This window comes from Capsella rubella, unplaced genomic scaffold, assembly GCF_000375325.1.
Source record: "Capsella rubella cultivar Monte Gargano unplaced genomic scaffold, Caprub1_0 scaffold_3, whole genome shotgun sequence".
Taxonomy (NCBI): domain Eukaryota; kingdom Viridiplantae; phylum Streptophyta; class Magnoliopsida; order Brassicales; family Brassicaceae; genus Capsella; species Capsella rubella.
This window is the reverse complement of record NW_006238921.1, coordinates 5,559,359-5,576,084: the sequence shown is the minus strand read 5'-3', so window position 1 is coordinate 5,576,084 and position 16,726 is coordinate 5,559,359. Positions and strand designations below refer to the sequence as shown.

At 38.1% G+C, this 16,726-nt stretch overlaps 4 protein-coding genes across 7 annotated transcripts; 2 read left to right on the top strand and 2 right to left on the bottom strand.

Moving 5' to 3' along the window:
• Positions 1–2,538: 2,538 nt before the first annotated feature.
• Positions 2,539–3,928, top strand: LOC17893645 (pyridoxal 5'-phosphate synthase-like subunit PDX1.2). Its single transcript, XM_006299572.2, has one exon. The coding sequence runs from the start codon at positions 2,798–2,800 to the stop codon at positions 3,743–3,745; it is 948 nt and encodes a 315-aa protein (XP_006299634.1). The 5' UTR covers positions 2,539–2,797; the 3' UTR covers positions 3,746–3,928.
• Positions 3,929–4,873: 945 nt separating this feature from the next.
• LOC17891543 (G-type lectin S-receptor-like serine/threonine-protein kinase CES101) lies at positions 4,874–9,434 on the bottom strand. Of its 4 annotated transcripts, none has more exons than XM_023785316.1 (9): positions 8,772–9,434; positions 6,965–8,323; positions 6,752–6,877; positions 6,601–6,657; positions 6,285–6,514; positions 6,000–6,210; positions 5,692–5,929; positions 5,454–5,607; positions 4,874–5,367 (listed from the first exon to the last, which is right to left on the bottom strand). In XM_023785316.1, exons 2-9 carry the CDS (start codon positions 8,151–8,153, stop codon positions 5,047–5,049), a joined length of 2,526 nt encoding a protein of 841 aa, XP_023641084.1. In that variant the 5' UTR covers positions 8,154–8,323; positions 8,772–9,434; the 3' UTR covers positions 4,874–5,046. The 4 variants fall into 4 exon arrangements, with proteins under 4 accessions (XP_023641084.1, XP_023641083.1, XP_023641086.1 ...); XM_023785315.1 differs by having other exon boundaries at positions 6,965–8,320; XM_023785318.1 differs by lacking the exon at positions 8,772–9,434 and having other exon boundaries at positions 6,965–7,830; positions 7,963–8,054.
• A 1,811-nt stretch (positions 9,435–11,245) lies between these two features.
• LOC17891461 (pentatricopeptide repeat-containing protein At3g16010) lies at positions 11,246–13,583 on the bottom strand. The gene is made up of 2 exons (XM_006296545.2): positions 13,350–13,583; positions 11,246–13,157 (listed from the first exon to the last, which is right to left on the bottom strand). Exons 1-2 carry the CDS (start codon positions 13,432–13,434, stop codon positions 11,326–11,328), a joined length of 1,917 nt encoding a protein of 638 aa, XP_006296607.1. The 5' UTR covers positions 13,435–13,583; the 3' UTR covers positions 11,246–11,325.
• A 155-nt stretch (positions 13,584–13,738) lies between these two features.
• On the top strand, positions 13,739–16,713 carry LOC17893003 (MAR-binding filament-like protein 1). Its single transcript, XM_006297005.2, has 4 exons — positions 13,739–14,260; positions 14,396–14,439; positions 14,550–14,693; positions 14,878–16,713. The coding sequence occupies exons 1-4, from the start codon at positions 13,981–13,983 to the stop codon at positions 16,576–16,578; spliced, it is 2,169 nt and encodes a 722-aa protein (XP_006297067.1). The 5' UTR covers positions 13,739–13,980; the 3' UTR covers positions 16,579–16,713.
• The last annotated feature ends 13 nt before the right edge of the window (positions 16,714–16,726 follow it).

Genomic DNA, 16,726 nt, shown 5'->3' with positions numbered 1-16,726 from the left:
AATAAAACTGTTTATAAATCAGGATTAGTTTTTTTCCAATCCGGATTGTGTGAAGTAGTTTTTGTTTTTATCTTAAATAAAATGTTTATATTATATTCTATACGAGACCGCGATGATGGTTGGGTTATTCAAGTTTTGAATTTTGCCGATAAAAAAACAAAAGTGGTGGTATCGCCCCACTCAGTTGTTTGTAATTCGTTGTAAATGTATCACATCAACCAAATGAGTTATGCATCAAACATATGAGAGATGCAATGCATAAAAGTATCTTTCCCTCAAGTAGAAGAAATTGAAGGGAATGTATAAGAATTAAGAAGCACTCATCGAACAAACAGAACACAAAAGAAGATATCAAAGTCATACAATACATATTTTGAAGCTTGAGCACGAGTAGTAGTCTTCTATATATGCATACTATTGGTCACAGATATCAAAACGTCGTCACAATATTAATTTCCCCCATAACTGTCGGGACTTACTTGTATGTACCAAAAAGAGGGTTGATATTTTGAAAAATTCGCATGGTTTTTTCATACACTTGCAGCTTCATATCATATCATATAGGCATGTGTTCAATCCATGTTCCCACCATTTACTCGTGTCTACAACTCAACATAGATGAAATTTGTGATCCGATTATCGAAGTTTCAAATATCACTCAGATATTCTTTCTTTTCTATGGTAATGACGATTTAAAATAAAGTTTTTTTTAATAGATTTGAATCATTGTTTCTTAGCTCCTTGTTGGCCACTGAGATATTTTTTTGTCTCATCTAAAGATATATAATACAAGTTTCAGAACTTTATATGATTATTCATCAGTGGTAAGTGGCAGAAGCGGGAGAGTAAGATTTACGTACTCAATCGTATTCAATTACTACAAAAAAACCGTGAAAACAAAAACACAAATAGCTGGAAGAAGCAACCTGAAACACGTGAGGAGCACTAAAACGACGCCGTCTAGTTCGTGACAATTCATTTATATAACATGGTGGGTCACTATGTAAAGACAGTTGTTAGATTCACCCCCTCCCCCTTTATCTGGGAAAAATGTCAGAAAAAGTCCGAACTTTCAAATTTAGGACAAAAAAGCATGAACTTTCGAAATGTCAATTAAATCATAAAGTTTGGTTTGATTTTTCGATAAAATGTTCAAGTTTCGTTGACTGGGTCATTTTGAGCACGACGTTAACTTTCCGTTAAAAAAAATAATAACGCAGTTAATTTTTCGTTAGAACCAAAACGACGCCGTTTAGTAACTTTTAAAACGTGGTCCAATCTGAATCCGTGGGGAATCGAACTCACGACCATGTGTAGTTGCAACCTTCAATCAACCATTGTCCCACAATAACCTTTTAGTACCAAACACACAGCTGTTCTATATATATACACGTTAAATATATATTTATTAAAAGTAACAATTTTTAAAAAATTATATATATATATATATATATATATATGATCTCTAAATTAAATAAGAATCCAAGTTTTAATTGAAACTTCATTTTTAAACTCAATCAACCTCCTTTCAAATTAAAAAATTTACGAGTTTCAATTATTTTTAAGATAATATTTTAATAGTGTTAATGGGTTTTGAAATTCAAATTCATATATGTTCTTTCAAATAAAATAGAATTATGGATTTAGTTAAAACTGTAAGTTAAATTAGATTTTATTTAAATAATTTAAGTTAACCCATTTTGAATTTTAAAATTTATGAGTTACACTTGAATTTGTTTAGTTAATTTTCTATATAATTTTTATTTACATTTTAGTAGTAAAGTGTGGATTTAAAATATGAATTAATGTATATGATTAAATGTGTTTTTTGGTTTAGTCAAAAATAAATATTATTATAAAGAGAGAGTGAAACCTTACTTTTATATATATTATTTAATATTTTGTTATTGTAATTCATTTCCTATTTATATATAAATTAGTTGTGTGGTGTGATGCTAAAAAGTTAATGCGGCCCAATTGTCATGAGTGATTTATGATTTGCAATAGCCTTGAGTTCGATTCTTCTTGATTACAGTTCTGTTAATATTTTTTTGAAAAAAGAACAATGTTTTAAAAGGTTACTAAAACGACATCGTTTTGGTTCTAACAAAAAGTTAACTGCGTTATTTTTTTTTAACGGAAAGTTAACGTCGTGCTCAAAATGGCCTAATCAACGAAACTTGAGCATTTTATCGAAAAGTCAAACCAAACTTTATGATTTAATTGACATTTCGAAAGTCTATGCTTTTTTCGTCCTAAATTTGAAAGTTCGGGCTTTTTTTGACATTTTTCCCCCCTTTATTTCGTATTTATATATTTTTTTCACGCTTTTTGGCTGCCTTTGGTTTGACTCGTGTCCACCAAATAATCATTTCGAAAAAATATATAAATATCTCTTTGGACGGTTGTCAGACGAGAAACAAGCGGGAATATCACGCGATGATGCCACGTGTTCTCTTTACATCTGACGGCTCTTAAAAAAATAAGTTCTACTTGGATGGATGGATATCATCATGGAAGCCCACTTTGTTTCCTCGTTTTTGGAATACTACGTCGTTTCTCGATTTCTTCCTAATCGGCGACCTAAATCGATTTCTCCTCTCTATCAGTGACGACGACAGTCTTATTAGAATCTTCCAGACGAAACCACACTCTTCTTCTTCTTCTTCATTCTCTCTTTTTATTTCTCCTTTGTTTCAACGCACCTTCCTCGTCTCAGATCGTGTGACTAGCGAACTCTGTTTCTCCCGCGAAATACTCTCTGTTACTATACTAACAAGCTACGAAAAATCTGACAATGGCTGATCAAGCTATGACTGATCAAGATCAAGGAGGTGCTGTTACTCTCTACAGCGGCACTGCCATTACCGACGCTAAGAAAAACCATCCCTTCTCTGTTAAGGTTGGATTAGCTCAGGTGCTTCGTGGCGGCGCTATTGTTGAGGTTTCTTCTGTTAACCAGGCTAAGATCGCTGAATCCGCCGGCGCATGTTCTGTTCTCGTCTCAGATCCGGTTCGATCTTGCTCTGGTGTTCGTCGTATGCCCGATCCCGTTCTCGTCAAAGAAGTGAAACGAGCTGTTTCTGTTCCGGTGATGGGACGAGCTCGCGTTGGTCATTTCGTCGAGGCTCAGATCTTGGAATCTCTTGCCGTTGACTACATTGACGAGAGCGAGGTCATCTCTGTTGCGGATGATGATCATTTCATCAACAAACACAACTTCCGATCCCCGTTCATTTGTGGTTGCCGTGATACAGGAGAGGCTTTGAGGCGTATCAGAGAAGGTGCTGCTATGATCAGGATCCAAGGTGATTTAACTGGAACAGGTAACATTGCCGAGACTGTGAAGAACGTTAGGTCATTGATGGGTGACGTTAGGGTCCTGAACAACATGGATGATGATGAGGTGTTCACGTTTGCTAAGAAGATCTCAGCACCGTATGATCTTGTTGCTCAGACTAAGCAGATGGGTAGGGTTCCTGTGGTTCAGTTCGCATCAGGTGGGATCACGACTCCCGCCGATGCAGCCTTGATGATGCAGCTAGGTTGTGATGGAGTCTTCGTGGGTTCAGAGGTGTTTGATGGTCCAGATCCGTTCAAGAAACTTAGGAGCATTGTTCAAGCTGTTCAGCATTACAATGATCCTCATGTGTTGGCGGAGATGAGCTCTGGTCTGGAGAATGCAATGGAAAACTTGAGTGTTCGTGGTGACAGGATTCAAGATTTTAGCCAAGCAAGTGCTTGATGGGAAGGTTCAATTCGCAAACTTTTTGGGACTTCAAAAGTTGTAATCTTTTTCTTTTTTGGTTCGACTCTCAGAATATCGGATGTGGTTTTTGTGAATGCTGGTGCAAATGATCTTTTTTCTGTTTGATCGAAGCTTGGAACAACTAAAAACCCTAATGAAAGTTGCAGAATTTTGGAGAAAGTGAAAGTCCTAGATTTATGGTTTTAATGGTTTTATAACCAGTCATGATACATTGATAAGCATACATGGGAGATTTGAGATTACATCGAGGTAGATTAGTCTTATTTCTTCCCACTCTTCTTAAGTCCTGTGCCTCCAAATGATCCTTTTTGTGACGCCTTGGCCCTGAGTTCTTTAAGTGCCTGTTTTCAAGATCATCATTAGCAATAACTGTCTCGTAGAATTGTCCAAATAATCAAAACTAAGATTAGGGAAAACTCTACCTTCTCTTCATCCTTCTTTTTCTGCATTAACTCCATTTCGTGCTACATTTGAAACAGAGCAAAAAAAACGTTGAGCTATAAACAAAATGGCATAAACCAACCACAAACTTGCCAAAAGAAAAAAAAGGGCATAAAGCCATGAATCAACCAAAACTTGGCTAGAAAAACTGTTTCCAAGATAAAAGGGTAATTAGCGAGTTGAAGAAACATATATACCTCATCGTACTCCTTCTTACCAGACTTAGGCTGCTTCAATGGCTTCAATTTCCCTCCTGGGATACCAATTAAGAAACCGATCGGTCAAGAATCACATTACATTAAGAGCACACAAGATTGGCAGATTGATCGATGAATTTGTGAGATCAAAATAGAAAGCTAGCACATTATCAACAGAAACTGCTAAAGGAAGATATAGATCAATATGATCGTAACAAACCGAGATAACATAGATATGAGAAGAAGGAGGATCATAATAACCTTGTTTGGACGACATGGCTGAATATTAGGGTTAGGGATAGACCTGAAACTCGAAGACAACAGAGATTATAACTTTCTTAATTCCCAAAACACAAAGAAATATCTCTGTTTCTTCGAGTTTAGATAATTGGTTTTGTCCAGCCATGTCGTGTATATATAGTGGTAAGAATGAATACACGCGATCACTCCGGGCCACAGAAGCGTATCCACGTGGAAAGTCCAATTTGTATTCGAATTCAGAATTTGGGGAATCGCTATAATAAGCAAGTGTAACATAACGAGAAAATTATCCAACATACAAGTAAAATAACTTTTACGTATTAATGAGATGAGATTCATATACGAACTATCTGGTTTTCCTCAATTCACTCACTAGCTTCACCTTGCTTCCATTACTGTGATAGTAACTCTATTGGCCGATACATTTTCTACCTCCTGTGGCTCAACATCCATCTCCGGTGAGCTTCTCCGGGGACCATCATAGAAAGCTGGCTCTTTAGGCAAACAAAGAGCATTGTTGCCGTCGCTGTATATCATCGAAACAACGTCTAACATACTTGGTCTTTCTTCTGCGCTTTCTTGTACACACAACAGAGCAACTTGTAAACATCTCAACACTTGAGGGTTAGGAACTGCAGGATCTCCCCAAGACGGATCTACGACTTCGCTTATTCGGTTCTCTCTAAACAGATTCCATACCTGAAAAACAGAGTTTCAGAGATCCAAGGACAAAACAAGCTGAGAATGTTTACAAATGATACAAGAAGAAGTTTAGCTTTTCTTACATGGACTATGAGATTTAGAGGTCCTTCTGAGTCATGGTGGAAGCTATTGTTTTTCCTTCCACAAATAATTTCGAGCATTAGAACTCCGAAGCTGAACACATCTGATTTCGCCGAGAATAGTCCTTCTCTGAAGTACTCCGGAGACATATATCCACTATGCACAGTATCAACAAAAGAAAGTCTATTAAAAAAACTGACTTGCGAATCTTCTCCTTGTTTCTAGTCACTATTGACTTACAATGTGCCAGCAACTCTTTTGGTGTTGGCTTTGGATTCTTGCGCTCCAAATATCCGAGCCATTCCGAAATCTGATATCTTGGGATTCATATCCTCGTCCAGCAAGATGTTGCTGGCTTTGATGTCTCTGTGTATCACTTTCAGTCTCGAGTACTTGTGAAGGTACAAAAGTCCTTGAATTATCCCTTCCATGATCCTGAACCGCAGCGTCCAATCCAGAACGTTTTTTCTCAAGGGATCTGCACAGATTCAACAATATTTTTTCAGATAAGGTTTCTAAAGATTCTTAGATATTTAAAGGAAGCTCACCAAAGAGGAAGTAGTCAAGACTCTTGTTGGGCATGTATTCATAAATCAACATTTTCTCGTCCTTCTCTACGCAGCATCCTAGCAACTGAACAAGATTTGTGTGCTGAAGTTTTGCAATAAGCATAGCTTCGTTCTTGAACTCCACTAATCCTTGTCCGGATGCTAATGATAGTCTCTTGATAGCCACTTCTTCCCCATCTGTTAACTTCCCCTTCAAGAGTGTAGCGTAAACGTTAAAACATACTTAATTTAATATCAAAATCTGAAGAATCTGGACTGGACTACCTTATATACAGGACCAAAACCTCCTTCACCGAGCTTGTTTCCATCAGAGAAGAAATCTGTTGCCAAGGCAACACTTTCAAAACTAAAGATCTGAAGTTCATTATTATTCTTCCTTGCACTTCTCTTGCCTCGGCGGCTCCTATCAATTCCCAATTCACGTAGTAGCATTTCTTGGTCTATAGTTGGACCAACCCTCAATGTTGGAAGCCTCCTCCGTATACAACCAATAACTAGCAAAAAGCAGAAACAAAATCCCTAATTCAACATGTACATTATTCATATATGCTTATACAATAACTATTCAGCTGAGCCTTACTTTGTGGAATGACTTTTTCCCATAAAAAGTAGAACATCCCGCGAAATATAACAGTTACTGGATTAAAAAGACACAAAAAGGTAGTGAATTTATTAGTAAGAGAACACGATTGACAAGGAAACATTTGAGTGATCCTGATACAAAATTTTACCTTTTATTTTAAATTTCCTTAGAACAAGATAGATGATAAACCAAGTCAGAGGTATAATTAGGAATAGTGATGCCACAACAACTAGCCAAGTTGCCGCCTTTTCGTTCTCTTGGTTTACTAAAACTCCTGTATTCCAGAAAACAACATAGATATGCTCTAGTTATACTGACATTTAAATAAAAGGTAGATAATATATTTCCAGAACTTGTATACCTTTTAAACGAATATATATAGTTCTGGGACTTTGAGAAGACGACTTTTTGTTGGTAGGATCACTATTCCAGATTTCGCAACCCGTACCATCCAATTTGGTTGAAGCATAGGCAAGACAAGAAGAGTTAAGCATACATATAGCATGACAATCAGCTGAACTAAACCTTCCACCAGTCTCACTAAGTACAAATCCATTGCTGGAGAAAGCCGATATCGTCTCTCTGAAAGAATAGCTTAGCCCATATGGGTCATATGGGACTATGCAACCTGCGTACAAACAATCTCTAGTATCCTGCCTGTAACACTTCCAGTTACTTTCTTCAGTGAAAGGAGGACAACGAACATGCAAACGCTTGTCCAGCCTGTTTATATGCAAATTTCCCTGTTGGTCTATCATTATAGCGGGAAAAAATGTTTGGGCATCGTATTGTTCACTTGAATACATAAAATAGTGTTCAGTCTCGGTTGAAATGAAGGTTAAGGGCAATTCTTCCAAAGAAAATCGACCCTTAAACCAGAGCCCACTTGCCCAATACATGTTTCCACGCCACGAGATGGTCAATAGGTTGGGAATATTGGCATCCATCCCAAAGACAAGAGATCCAGAAGCAGGTAAAGTATCACCTAGCCATGATGTCAGTTCCCATCTCTTCCCGGTCTTGACATTGAAACCAAGTTTCATCCCAGGGAGAAAGGTATCTGTTGGATAATCAAAACTTTGCCACAAAATCCGCCTCATCGATCCATCAGAATCCATCTCCTGGAGCTGAAGATTTCCAGAATCCAAAAGCTTAAGGGTTGTGTTTCCTGTGGTTTCCGTAGAACTCAGCTCAAGAAGGCTTGATGCTCCTCTTAAAATACTCAATCTGCCAAGAGAGTCCACTGTAAGGCTTCCAGAGCGTCCCAAAATAGGATTGTTACGGTTAGCAATCCAAACAGCTCTGTCATAGATATCACCATCATACTTCTTATTACCACTAAGATAAAAGTTGTTGTACCAAATTCCAAGATACCAGCTGCTTGAATTCTTGAAGTTGAAAAACTTGAGCTTGAAGATACTGAAAGGCGAATTTAGCTCTTTCCCATCTTTCAAGTACTGACCCTGCAGTAGCGTATCTGTTGCACAGCATGATTGCCCTAACAAGAGAGACAAAGTAAAAAGAGTGAGAAAGAGGCCATTTGACCACATAGTTTCAGAAAAATCTGAAACTTGGAAGATGGATAATCTGGGAATCGATTTCTCTCAAAAGTGGTTGTCAAGACATATCTCATTTATGGCCAAGTCTAATTCAGAAGTCCAAGTCTACGCTGGGAGGCAAATTTGAAGTCTTGTTCGTTGAAGTTTCCCAGCTACAACTGCTTCACACAAAAAATTACCAACAAAATAATGCTGACAATGACCAGAAATTGAAAGTTGACCCTTTCATGCAGAGATAACCCAAAACCATTTGCAGCAATTTGTTTTTTTTTTTTTAAATTTTTATCGAACATTATGTCCTTCGGAGGAAGACAACAGGAAGGCAACAAAGTTACAAAGGAGGGAAACAGAGTTGTGTTTGATTTTTTTTTTTTTTCATAAAGACAAAAGTTCTTCCACCAGATTCATAAAATCCCAAATACTGATATAAATTAGTCCAAAAGCATGTTGTTGATAGAATTAACAACAAAATTAGTATTCCAAAAGTTTCTTGAATTGATCGAATGGAAAAACACTGGGAGCACAAAATAAAAACCCAATTATTAGTTTTACGGTAGGAAAGAATACAAGAATCGGACTAGAAAGACACAGGAAAACTGTATATCTCACCGGAAACTCTTCAAGCACAGCTGGTTGACTGATGGTTAATGTTCTGACAAAGGAGATGACATGAGTCATGGATCCGATTTAGAAAACCAAGCAAAGTTGATGCCAAAAGTAAGCAAGTTTTTAACGTTTCTCATCACATCCAGACTAAAAGAACAAAGAACTTAAGAGAAGGCATGCGGGAAGATCTCTTTGGTTGTTGTAAGTTCTTCGAGATCCACTTCTCTCAAGTGACCATTTATCTCCAATGAAGTAAGCTGTGTTGCGATTGCTTTCCGATACGTTTTTATCTTCATCTAAAACAACCATGGCTCTCTTCTCCTCGTCAATAAGGAAACTCCCACCACTATAGAACCAAAACCCGGTGAGTGGATCCACATCCACCGTTAAGAACTTGCTCAAGGACAATGCATTGGGCTCAATCTTGGTCGTAATTCAAATCTCCACTTCATGTGTATCACAGTTCTGAAACAATACCGCAAGCTGCTCTTTCTCTAACACTAGATAAAATCACGTCATCATCACTATAAGACTCAAAAAGCAGATGCAGACGCGGTCCAAACCTCTCTGTCGTAAAATCGAAACAGAGTAAGAAATCAGAGACGTTGTCTCGTGATTCCTTATCCGTAGCATACCAGTACGTATTCCCCTTCAAAGACAGACCATAGTGATCATTGATCAAACTCTACATCCCAATCGTTGAGGCTAATAAGATTACCTCTAGAATTCACAGACAGATCAAAGCCATTGTGGTGAATTCGGTTGAGGCTCATCAAATAAACACTATAATTGATCAGCACAACTGCCTGAAGCTCACCTCCTCTTCTCACTGCTTAAGCCGCTTGAGCAAGATGCTTCTTTGTAGAGCTCTCATCTTTAAATAAAGAATTCCACTAACCGTAAGTAAATCGCACTGCTCTCGTAGATGTCACCGGAACCCTAGAGACAATCTCCATTACCAAATCCGACCTTCATAAACTCTTTTCCTACCAGATTTTTTTCCGGCGATCGATAGTTTCACGATTGAAGACGGAGAGGTGCTATACGACGAATATGGGCTTATCATGGGCTTTTTAGAATCTATAACTTGGGCTCCATTTATTTACTATTTCTACTTTGGATTCTAAAGTGTGTTTAATTTTTACAAACTATACATCAATCTTCAATTAGTAGGAACATGATGATGACTAAAGAGCTTTTAGCATTTGGTTATGTGAAAGGTAAATGAAGATATAATGTATATTTCAAAAAAAAAAAGATAATATATGCAGATTTATGTCACAAAAACAGATAATATGCAGATTTTATGTCAAAAAAAAAGATAATATATTTACTGGCCTATTAAACAATTTTGTGATTATCTGACTAATGATGTCACGTCTAAACAAAACGGCAAATATTTGTATATATGCCAACTTACACATTTTTCCCTATAAATACAATGGATATCCATTAATTGTATATCTCTTAATGATTAATGCTTCAAAATTTGCTTTATAACTTATAAGAGAAATATCTTATAATATGACGTACGAATCATTAATATATTATATGCATCACATTGCAGGATTAGCAAGTTGTAACATAGAATATGCCAACTTTAAGTACTGTATGTAATTAAACAAATCATTCTTTACTTCCGTAAGACGAGATTAGATCCTCATCAACATCATTATCATAAGATCCTAAACACTATTTAATACACACACCCAACAATACATATCACTGTCCCTAAATTTATATTCTGTTTGTCTAAAGCTTCTTTTCATCTGCTCTGATGGAGCTCTTCAGTTCAGGTATCAACAAGAAACACCTAATGCGTTCGAAGACTTGCAGTTACGATAGGATCAAAGATCTGTCTGAAGACGTTTTGAGATTGAAGAAGATCTCGAAATGGAGATTGATATGGAGGAAGATACTGATGCTGAGACAGAAGAAGAAGAATCAGATCTTCGATCATCGTGTTCGTTATGATCCTTTCACTTATTCCCAAAACTTCGAGGATGATGGAACCATTGCATATAACGAAGATCCTGATGTGTCTTCTAAGTCTTTTTCTGCTAGATTTGTTGTGTCTTCTAAAGTTTTCAATCTTAATTATTCTTGAGAGTTTTCTTTCTTGTAGTCATCATCTTTGAATTTAAGTGTTTATAGTTTCAAAACCATACATGATACATCAATCTTCAATTAGTCTATAATAACTAGGGGAAATTAGTGGGAACGTTACATAATGTTGAGTAAGAGCTTTTAGCATTTGCTTATGCAATACATAATGTTGAGTAAGAGCTTTTAGCATTTGCTTATGCAAAAGATAAAAGGAAGAACTTACGGATACTCATGTGATTCACTACAATATAAGCCGATGATTACGTGTAATCACGTGTCCTAAGTCACTGCTTATATTTTAACATTACTATATGATCAGTACACTTTTTTTTATGAAGTCTATACACATGCTGTGTGAAAGAAATGGAACAGAGTCGTAAATTTTTCAGCTTATATTTCTTTTCTTTTTTCCTTTTGTTATTCCAATTAGAGAAATCATCTCTTACAAAAATTAAGCATCTGTTTCATGATCCACATTGCCAACAGCTTCAAGTATAGATGAGTAAGTGATGGCATCATACTCAAATCCTTTATCTTTCATCTCCCTCATCATTCTTGCAGCCTCTTCAAACATTCCAGCATGTGCGAAGCATCCGAGGAGGGTATTATACGTAACACCATCAGGCTTAATACCAGAATGCTTCATAGTTTCAAACATTTCTATAGCCCGCCTCGGCACACCTGTCCTAGCAAACCCATTGAGGATGATATTATGCGAATTTATATCTGCGCTGCAACCGTTTTCTTCCATATTTCTAAGCAACGAGTTAGCTTCGTTTATCATACCAGCCTTCACCATTCCTGACATGAGGGCGTTGTAAGCGTAAACATCAGGACCACTTCCTTGGTTTTTCATCTCATTGAAGAGATCTACAGCTTCGCTGAGCTTCCCACATTTCCCAAAGTGTTTGATCATCACAGCGTATACTCGAGAACTTACATTGCCGAAATTTTCTTTTAGTTCTTTGAATAGCTCATTCGCTGCTTCATATCGTTTTGCCTTTCCAAGAGCATTTATGAGGCTGCAATATGCTGCAGGACAAGGTGGAAAACCTTTCTCATCCATCTCTTCAAGAAGCAACAAAGCTTTCTCTACTCTATTCGTTTTACAATAACCATCTATGAGGATTGAGTAAGTGAATTCACTAGGGGAAACACCGTCTGCCTTCATCTTATCAAACCAAGAACTCACTTCAGAAGCCGGTGCTTTAGACTCAAACAGAGCTTTCATCACGGTGTTGTATGAAACAACAGTGGGTACACATCTCCACTTTCCCATCTCACTGAAGACATTTGTTAGCTCCTCCACTCGACCCACTTTTCCTAAAATGTTCATCAGATTGTTTAAGAACACAACATCAGGAGTCAATCCATCTCTGAGCATGTTCTTATATAAATCATATGCTTCTTCTACCCTCCCAGCTTTGCCAAGTCCCTTTATCATTTCTGTGTAAGTATAAACAGTAGGCAAGCAACCTGCTCGTTTCATCTCCTCGAAAAGATCCAAAGCTTTCTCAACTTTACCCACTTTGAAGTAAATTCCCAACAAAGTGGTGTATATTTTCTCTGTAGGCTGCATACAGTTATCCTTCATCTCATCAAACAACCTTATCGCAGAATCATTACGGCCTAATTTTTCATATGAGGATATAAGCGCAGAGTAAGTAATCGTGTCTGGAAAACAGTCACCTTCATTACACATCTCAGTATAAACCTCATGGACTTTCTCATGCTGTCCTTCTTGCATCAACATTAGAATCACGGAGTTGTAAGTGCTCGAAGTAGGTTTGCACTTGCGTCCTTTCGCCTGGTAAAAAACCGACAAGGCTTTACTTACCATCTTTGCTCGCCCCAAAGCTTTCACAAGCTCAGAGAGAAGAGCAGGGCTAACGCTAACATATGTGTTACGGACCACCTCTTGTATCGTTCTATACATTTCACCATAAAGCCTAGCTTCTTCGAGGCAACGTATTAAGGTCATGTAAGTGGAGGAATCATGCTGAAAGTTCCTTCTTTTACCAGCCCATTTGAAAAACTGAATCTTGACATTGATCTCAACGTCTATCTCAAGAATGGAACGAACTAATCGATGATCCACTTTCAATTTAAGCACCTCCAAGGCTTTCTCAGCATCAGGTCCCCATTTGAAGATTTTCACTATCCTAATGAATCTCTCATCCAACATCCGCACTGACGGATCCTTTCTAGATAATTTCCATTTCTCTTGAGGCTTCTCCGATTCCTCAGGATTCGGAACACTAAACATCTGAACAATCTCATTCTCTGCAAATTCATGGATAAAACAAATGTTCAGATCAAAACCTTTAAACAAATGTTTCTTACTTCTAAAGGAAGCTGATTTAACACTTTTTTGCAAATCCTGTTTCCCCTAAAACCCTAAAACCATCAATTTCAAAAGAAGGCATTTTGCTTATCGACGGATAAGCGTAAGAGGAACAGAAGTATGCATAGTACCTGTTTGTTTAAATCTCTGAGAGAGATGAGGTAGAGTTGCGATGCTTCTCTTCGGGAAAATGGATCGAGCAGATATGTACAGCATCTTTATAGACGGGTTTTGTCACATGTAAAAGTCCGGTGGCGAAGAAACTCCGACGCCGAGCAATCGATATTTCGCCGTCGGTGGGTTTTAGACAGAAGGGGTTGGAGAAAAAAAAAAAGGTCAGAGATGGTGAAGAAGACGCACGTGACGCTCACGTGTTTTATTAAACCGAGCCAACCCCTGAGATTGAAGATAACGAGGCAAGCAGAGTGTAAAAGGTGGCGAGTTTTGATTGGTAAGTTATGTACACAAAGCACCGAACTATTCCAAAATTGCAGATATGCCATTGCCCTCCTCAAAGAAAAAGTTTCAATCTTTTGATTCCCAATTCCGCAGGATTTGAAGATATTTTTCAGAAATCGAAGGATAGTTCTGAATTTCTTGGCATTCTTCTTTGGGATTTGCCGAGGTTTATACTAGTCAGTACCCAAAGGAAGTTCCTTTTTTATAAACTAGTCAGTACATTGCCCTCCTGTGAGAGTTGAGGAGGATTGCTTCATTTGCCACACATTTCCAATCTCTAAGTAAGTTTACTTGGCGGCGAAGATGGGTTTCCTCATTGGAGGCTCTTGCTTCGTCCCTTCTGTTCCTCTCCACTCCAGGTTTCTTCCATCTCCTTCTTCTTCTACTTCTCCATCTCAGTTTGGGCTTCTGTGTTCGAGCAATGTCGCCAAGTTTAAGCGTCGCCGACCAACATCGGCTTCTTTAAATCGGGAAGATGGGCACGCGTACGACGCTGCTTCAGCCAAAAGGAGGGCTTTTCTTCTTGTGGGTATCTCCGTTCTTCCGTTTCTGAAGCTTCGAGCACCGGCTTTGGCTGATGAAAGTGAGTTTTTTTTTATTGCTCTCCTTTTATTCTACTTACTGCATTGATGGTCTAGTGAGTTGATGAGAATGCTCAGATGTTGCTTCTGGTTATGTTTCTTTCATTGCTGTGATCAGTTCTTCTTTTTGATTCCAGGAGGCAACGAGATAAAGACATCAAAGGTTGACCAAGAAACTGAGGTTTTAAGACTCTCTTAGACCTTCTCAATTTGAGTTTTTGTTTTCATTGAGGATCAATGTGTTTTGAAGTACTTGATAGTTTACTGAATCAATATTTGTTTGGTGGATAGGTTGCAGTAGTAAGTGAAGGAACATCCCCCAGTACTTTTTTGTCTCTCCTGAATGGTCTTGGAATTTTTAGTGCTGGAGTTCTTGGTGCACTCTATGCACTTGCTCGCCAAGATACAAAAGCTGCTGAAGAAACCATTGAATCTGTAAGCTACTCGCACTTCAGTTTTTGCTTTGCAGTTATAGCTGAATGTTCTTGTCAGAAAAGTAGCAATTGTTTAATCCCATCGAGAAACATTGATCTTTAGCATTTAGTTCGAGCATCTCTTCTCGCTGCTCGATTTGATATTTTTGTTTTTAATTTAAGTTACCGATAACTGTTACATACAGCTAAAGAACCAGTTGAAAGACAGCGAAAGAGCATTAATTTTGAAGGAGAAAGACTTTGAAGCAAGACTGCAGCATGAGCAGGAAGAGCGGAAAAAGGAACTAGAAAAGGCAAAAGAGGAACAATTGTCATTGACCAACCAGTTAAATGCTGCGAAGGATGTGGTGGCAGGCTTAGGCCGGGAGCTAAGTAGCGAGAAGAGACTCTGTGAGGAGCTTAAAGTTCAAATCGATAGTCTGCAAAATAGTCTGTCAAAGGCTGTTGAAGACAAAAAGGCCCTTGAAACAGAGCTGAAAAAAAAGGTTGATTTGGTTGAGAAGCTACAAGATCGAATCAACTTGCTTAGCTTGGAGCTGAAAGATAATGAAGAAAAAATTCAACGTATTAGTGCACAGCTGGTAGAAAAGGAATTAGAATTGGAGCATCTCAACTCTGCTTACACTCAAATTAGCCGAGATCTTGCCAAAGCGAATTTAGAAATCAAACAGCAGAAGGAAGAACTCACAAGAACTCAGAGTGAATTGGACTCGAAGAATTCTGCAATAGAGAAGTTAAACACCAGAATAACAACTTTAGTGGCTGAGAAAGAAAGTTATATCCAGAAGCTTAATGACCTTTCAAAAGATTATAGTGCTTTGAAATTGTCTTCTGAGGCGCGAGCAGCTGCAGATGCAGAAAACATCAGAGGGAAAGAGCAGGAGATTCAGCAGCTAAATGGAAAGCTGGATCATGCGCTAGATGAGGTAAATAAAAGTAAAGACGAAGTTGCTAACTTAACTGAGGAGTATGAAGACTCGAAGAGAATGTTCGACATAGAACAGACTACTGTAAAAAATTTGAGACATGAACTTGAAGGAACAAAGAAAACACTGCAGGCATCTAGAGATCGAGTCTCTGACCTAGAAAAGATGCTTGATGAGTCAAGAGCTTTGGGTTCAAAGTTAGAATCAGAGCTTGCTATAGTTCACGCAGAGTGGAATGAAGCGAAGGAAAAATATGAAAGGAAACTCGATGCAGAAAAACAAAAAAATGAGACTTTGGCTAGCGAACTTGCAGTGGAGAAAGACCTTCTGAAGAGAGCTAAAGACGAGCTTGAGGGATTAACCCATGAACTCAGAGAGTCTTCTGTCAAGAACCAGAGCCTTCAGAAGGAACTAGTGGAGACTTACAAGAAAGTTGAAACCACTAACAAAGAATTGGAAGGGGAGAAAAAGACTGTTTTGTCGTTGAACAAAGAGGTGAAAGGAATGGAAAAGCAGATCTTGATGGACAGAGAGGCTAGGAAATCCCTTGAAACCGACCTCGAAGAAGCAGTAAAGTCTTTGGATGAGATGAACAAGAATACATCGAAATTGTCACGAGAGCTTGAGAAGGTAAATACCCAAGTCTCGAGCTTGGAGGACGAGAAAGAAGTGCTTCAAAGATCACTAGAAGAGGCAAAGAATGTATCAAAAGAAGCAAAGGAAAACGTAGAAGATGCACATATCCTCGTGATGAGTCTAGGAAAAGAGAGGGAAGTGCTAGAGAAGAAAGTGAAGAAGCTCGAGGAGGACTTGGGCTCTGCAAAGGGTGAGATACTGCGCATGAGGAGCCAACCGAAGTCTGTAAAAGCTGTGAATAGTACAGATGACAAAGAGAAAAGTGATGACACAGTTACTGTGAAGAAAGTTGTCAGGAGGAGAAAGAGCAGTACCAGTTCTTGAAGAGACAAGGTTATGATGACCAGAGCTTGCTACTCTTATCATACAACTCTAATCTATTATTTGTAGCCAATATTAAACCTTTGTGTAAATTTTGACGAGAGGCCGATGGTTCTAGAGCTTCATCATTGAGTTTAACCCAACAGTGATG

What these genes read in the sequence shown, in the direction of transcription:
- LOC17893645 (XM_006299572.2), top strand. Translation starts at nt 2,798, where the DNA reads ATGGCTGATCAAGCTATGACTGATCAAGATCAAGGAGGTGCTGTTACT.
- LOC17891543 (XM_023785316.1), bottom strand. Translation starts at nt 8,153, where the DNA reads ATGTGGTCAAATGGCCTCTTTCTCACTCTTTTTACTTTGTCTCTCTTG. An exon ending in GTTTTGGTCCTGTATATAAG is followed by an intron (nt 6,211 to 6,284) that starts GTAGTCCAGTCC and finishes ACACTCTTGAAG; the next exon opens with GGGAAGTTAACAGATGGGGA. An exon ending in AAAAGAGTTGCTGGCACATT is followed by an intron (nt 5,608 to 5,691) that starts GTAAGTCAATAG and finishes TACTGTGCATAG; the next exon opens with TGGATATATGTCTCCGGAGT.
- LOC17891461 (XM_006296545.2), bottom strand. Translation starts at nt 13,434, where the DNA reads ATGCTGTACATATCTGCTCGATCCATTTTCCCGAAGAGAAGCATCGCA. An exon ending in TCAGAGATTTAAACAAACAG is followed by an intron (nt 13,158 to 13,349) that starts GTACTATGCATA and finishes ATGAATTTGCAG; the next exon opens with AGAATGAGATTGTTCAGATG.
- LOC17893003 (XM_006297005.2), top strand. Translation starts at nt 13,981, where the DNA reads ATGGGTTTCCTCATTGGAGGCTCTTGCTTCGTCCCTTCTGTTCCTCTC. An exon ending in ACCGGCTTTGGCTGATGAAA is followed by an intron (nt 14,261 to 14,395) that starts GTGAGTTTTTTT and finishes TTTTGATTCCAG; the next exon opens with GAGGCAACGAGATAAAGACA. An exon ending in CTGAAGAAACCATTGAATCT is followed by an intron (nt 14,694 to 14,877) that starts GTAAGCTACTCG and finishes TGTTACATACAG; the next exon opens with CTAAAGAACCAGTTGAAAGA.